At 65.9% G+C, this 4596-nt stretch overlaps 1 protein-coding gene across 1 annotated transcript; it reads left to right on the top strand.

Annotated features, from left to right (window-relative positions):
• The first annotated feature begins 1070 nt into the window (after window positions 1-1070).
• On the top strand, window positions 1071-3930 carry TCF15 (transcription factor 15). The gene is made up of 2 exons (XM_005491234.4): window positions 1071-1711; window positions 3501-3930. The coding sequence occupies exons 1-2, from the start codon at window positions 1235-1237 to the stop codon at window positions 3573-3575; spliced, it is 552 nt and encodes a 183-aa protein (XP_005491291.1). The 5' UTR covers window positions 1071-1234; the 3' UTR covers window positions 3576-3930.
• Window positions 3931-4596: the final 666 nt, after the last annotated feature.

Below are 4596 nucleotides of genomic sequence, written 5' to 3'. Positions count from 1 at the left end.
CCCTGGGGCCATCTGCCAGGAGCCAGGTCCTGCCCTCCACATGTTTTTGCCGCTTGACCTTCATCATGCCTGGAGTACCGCGGAGGAGGAGGAAGGGGAGGAAGGCGGGCAGGAAGCCTCCTGCCTGCTCGGTTCAGCTGGCTGCCCCCCTGCCTGCTCCTGGGAGGGTTGGGCTCAGGGCTGGGGGGTTGAGGGCAGAGTGGGACCTGCACAGACCCCTCTGGTGAGGAGGAGCAGGGCCACAGTCTGTGGTACTGAGTGCCAAGGAATGACAAGGAGCAGTGGTCAGGCTGGGGGCACCCCCAGCCCTTCCCAGGACACCGGTGATTCCCGCTGCTGCCAGCTCATCGCTCCCCTCTCAGGAAAAGACTCCGTGTTTCCACTGCCGGCACACACCTTCCTCCTGGGCGGGAGGAAATGCTCCTGGCAGCGCTGCCGGCAGTGCTGCCCCTGCCTCTGTATGTGTCCCTGTCACCTCCCAGGCTGAGCAGGCACCGAACAGAGGAGCAAGGAGTGCATCCCTGCGGGGCTGCCTGCCTTGCTGCTCCCTGACTGCTCCGGGCATCCTCCTGGGCACAGGCCCTGTCCCAGGGGGCATGGCAGGGTGTGGGCAGCAGCGTGTCCCCCTCTGGCATTCCTCTGATAAACACCCCCGGCACTGCACCAGTGCCACCCTCTCCTGAATGCCTTCCCCATCCCAGCCCCTGTGCCCCAGGTTCTTCTGATGCCACCCTGTGCGGGACCCAGGGCTGGCAAGGGACAGCCAGGCAGGGCTGGGGACACGCTGTGTGTGTGCTGACTGTGTGTGACATTGCTCTGCAGGTGTCAGAGGCCACGGCACGGGGAGCACTTGTCGGACAGCGCCCCGGGCACTGCCACGGCTCAGTTACACAGCGGGCATGACCCGGGGTCAAGTGCCCGCAGCCAGGCCAGCGTGCCGGAGCGGGGCCAGGCCAGTGGCCAGAGCCAGGGCTGGGGTGAGGACGCTGGCCGCTGGCCGCTGGCCGGAGCTCGGGGGGCCGGCTGGGGGTGGGCTCCGGAGCCAGCCCCTCCCCGGCCGTATAAATCCCGATTCCCCCTGCAGACAGCCGTCCCAGCCCTGCTCGGCTGCCGCGGCGGAGCAGCCCCGGGAAGGCGCCCGGAGCCGCCGTCGCAGCTGTGCCGGTGGGGGAAGGCTCCCCGCAGCCCGGGGGGTGCCCCCAGCGGGGCCGGGGGTGCGGGCGGGCGCCCCAACATGGCCTTCACCATGCTGCGCCCCGTGGCCGCCCGCGTGCTCTACCCCGACCTCAGCATGCTCTCGGAGGACGAGGAGAACCGCAGCGAGAGCGACACGTCGGACCAGTCGTTCGGCTGCTGCGAGGGCGCCGAGGCTCGCCGCAAGCTGCCGCGGAAGCCGGGCCCCATGGTGATGGTGAAGCAGCGGCAGGCGGCGAACGCGCGGGAGCGGGACCGGACCCAGAGCGTCAACACGGCCTTCACCGCCCTGCGGACCCTCATCCCCACCGAGCCCGTGGATCGCAAGCTCTCCAAGATCGAGACGCTCCGCCTGGCCTCCAGCTACATCTCCCACCTGGCCAACGTGCTGCTGCTGGGCGAGGGCTGCGAGGACGGGCAGCCCTGCTTCAGTGCCATCTATGGCGCCAAGGGCGACCTGGACAGCAAACAGCCCCGCAGCATCTGCACCTTCTGCCTCAGCAACCAGCGGAAAGGGGTGAGCGGGGCTCCGGGATGGGTTAGGGTTATTCCTCCCCTTGCTGGGCTGACCGGCGCAGGAGGCTCAGCATGTGCCCAGGGGATGGGGGGCAGCAGAGCCTGCCTGGGCTGAGTGGGGCAGGAGACTTGGCATGGCTCAGTGAGAACCACAGCTTCTGGCTCCAGCTCCCACTGGAGGTTTTGGCTGCTCCTGGCCAAATCCTGCCTGTAGCCACACGCCTACAGCTCCTGCTCACGTCAGAGGGCTGGGCTGCTCCCCCACGTCCATCCGGGCTGGGAGGTCTCAGGGGTTAAACAGTCACCCCGGAGCTGGCGGCACTGGTTGTCCCAGGGGAGCTTGAGTTCGCTGGCTGACCTCTTCTCCATCCTCATCCCCATCCCCATCTCCATACCCAGCCCTGCCAGCCCACCAGCACTGCAGCAGGGCTGCTCCTGCAGCTCCCTGATGTGATGAGGACGGGAAGAGCCCAGCAGACACCCCCAAGGGGGTCCAGAGAGAGTTCCCCATCCAGTGTTCCCATGCAGGGTCTGCTGGCAGCACTGGCACAGCTCCCACATGGCTGAGCTGGGCCATGGCAGAGCACCCCTGTCCTGCCCACCCAGCTGATTCCCCCCCAGCACCCTGTGGCTCAAGGGACACCTTTGCTGTGGTGAGCCCACGCTGCTGCCCATGCCAGGGTGTGCTTGACCCAGGAACAGCTGTGCAGGATTGGGGTGCAGGGTGAGGGGCTGGAAGTTGCCCAACCTCTTGGACATCCCTTGGCAGGGCTGTGAGCAGGGGCTGCTGTACTTGCTGCTGTTCCCTGTCCCATGTGTGACTCCAAGCAGTACAGCCATGGGTCACACTCCAGCCCTCAGAGCTTTTTCACGTTTTGCTGCTCCATTTTTAATTGCTCCCCTGCTCCTGCTGCCCCCTCAGCAGCCTCTCCATCCCTCCTGAGGTGCTGCAGCCCTGATCCCTGGCAGAGCTGGGATCCTCTGAGCTGCTTCCTGGGGCTGGAGCCCAGGGTCTGGCACAGTGCTGGATCCCCAGGGGACCCTGTGGAAGCACTGGGAGTGGGAAGCTCCTGCTGGAGGGCAATGGGGGAAGCTGGGTTGGGATCTGACTCTGCATCCCAGCCCTGAGATTGGAAAGGGGCTGTACAGGTCTGGAAATGGGCAGGGCTGGAAATGGGTTATGCTGTGCTGGAAATGGCCTGGAAATGGGCTGTACTGGACCATGCTTGGCTGTGCAAGGCTGGAAATAGGCTGGGTTGGAACTGGGCTCGGTTGGGCTCTGCTGATCTGCACTGAGTTATACCAGAATGTTCTGGGCTAAATCTGGACCATGCTGGGTTATACTGGGCAGCACTGGGCTGATGTTGTTCTCATAAACTGTGAGGCAGAGCTGAGTCTCCCCATCCCAGTTTGGACTCTGTGTCAGGGCTGTGGATCTGCCTAGGGCTGTGTGTCTGTCCTGGGGTGCTACTGGCTCTTGCCATAGGTCTGAGCCCTGCGGTGCTGAGCGGCCATGGGGGCTGTGTCCTGCAGGGTGACAAGGCCAAGGGGGACCCACCTTGGAGGGGCTCCACCACAGCACCCACCTCAGCCACACTCCACCACTTGTGAGGCATAGCCCCATCTGTCTGTCTGTCCACTCCAGGCAGCACAGAGCCATCCCAGGACTGAGCTATCTTACAGTGGGTCCCCATGGAGGGGTCGGTGTGGCGGGCAGCGGGCAGGAGCGGGGCGCCCCCCACCCAGACATCCCACGGTACCTGCAGCTCTCCCTCCTCCTCTCTCCGCAGGGCAGTCGGAGGGACCTCGGGGGCAACTGCCTGAAGGTGCGAGGGGTGACGCCCCTGCGAGTGTCGCGGAGATGAGCCGGGCTCCGGCAGCGCCCACCTGACACAGCGGCGGAGGCAGACGGAGCCCGCGCACGCCAGCCCAGAGACCGCAGCGGGGAGGGAGGGAGCTGCTCACCTGAGGTGGCAGCGGCCGAGCCCAGGCTGGCCCCACACCGACACTGGCCCTGGAGCCGGCAGGGGGGCGGGAGGACGCTCCCGTGGCCGAGGCTGCCCACGCGGGGCAGGCCCGGGGAGGGGTCCCCGCGCCCCGGGGCTGGACTGGAAGGGGCCGGTGTGCGGCCGGCGTCGAGGCGCTCCGGGGGGACAGTGGCCCTGGGGGTGCTGGTTGTGCACGTGCAGCCGCTTGGAAAATAAAGCCTTATTTTTCTGATGGGCCAGTGCCTGCCTGTCACCCCTGTGTGGGGTGAGGTGGGGGTCCCCAAGATGGCTGTGGAGCCCCAGCCCTGCACTGCTGCTCTGTGCTGCTGGAACCAGTGTGATCATGTCAGCCCTACCCACATGGGTAAGACCCCTGGGTGAGCTGTCCCTGTGTCCCCAGGCCTTGATGACAGCTTTAGCTCCACAAAGACTGCAGAAGTCCCAAGGGGGTCAGTGCCATGCCATGGGATGGGGATGGCACTGCCAGCCCCGTGCTGCAGCCACAGGTGCCCAGTTGATGGGTCAGGGTTGGTGTAACTGCTTTGGTACCCTGCCCTCCACCTGGTACATCATGACTGGCACGATGTCACTGCCACAATCACCACTGCTGCCACCAGCACAGTGACTGTCCCCACTGTGACTGCCACTGCCACCACGATGACCATGCAGAGCCTTGTACAGTGGGGCTGCAGGCAGCAGCAGCTCCTGCACAGGGTCAGGTGGGGACATGGGGGGTTCCCAGGCCAGATCCCCACATGGGATTCTGCTTGAGGGGGCTGGACTGGCTGGCCGGTGCAGATAGCTGAGCCTGGGAATGGTGCAGTGCCGGGGCTGGCGGCTCCCAGGGGCCGCCGTGTCCCACGGAGCAGAGGCAGCTGTGGATGGGGCAGCTGGGGGC

This window comes from Zonotrichia albicollis, chromosome 17 (genome assembly GCF_047830755.1).
Source record: "Zonotrichia albicollis isolate bZonAlb1 chromosome 17, bZonAlb1.hap1, whole genome shotgun sequence".
Taxonomy (NCBI): Eukaryota; Metazoa; Chordata; class Aves; order Passeriformes; family Passerellidae; genus Zonotrichia; species Zonotrichia albicollis.
The sequence above is the reverse complement of the archived record's forward strand: the minus strand, read 5'-3'. Positions and strand labels throughout refer to the sequence as shown.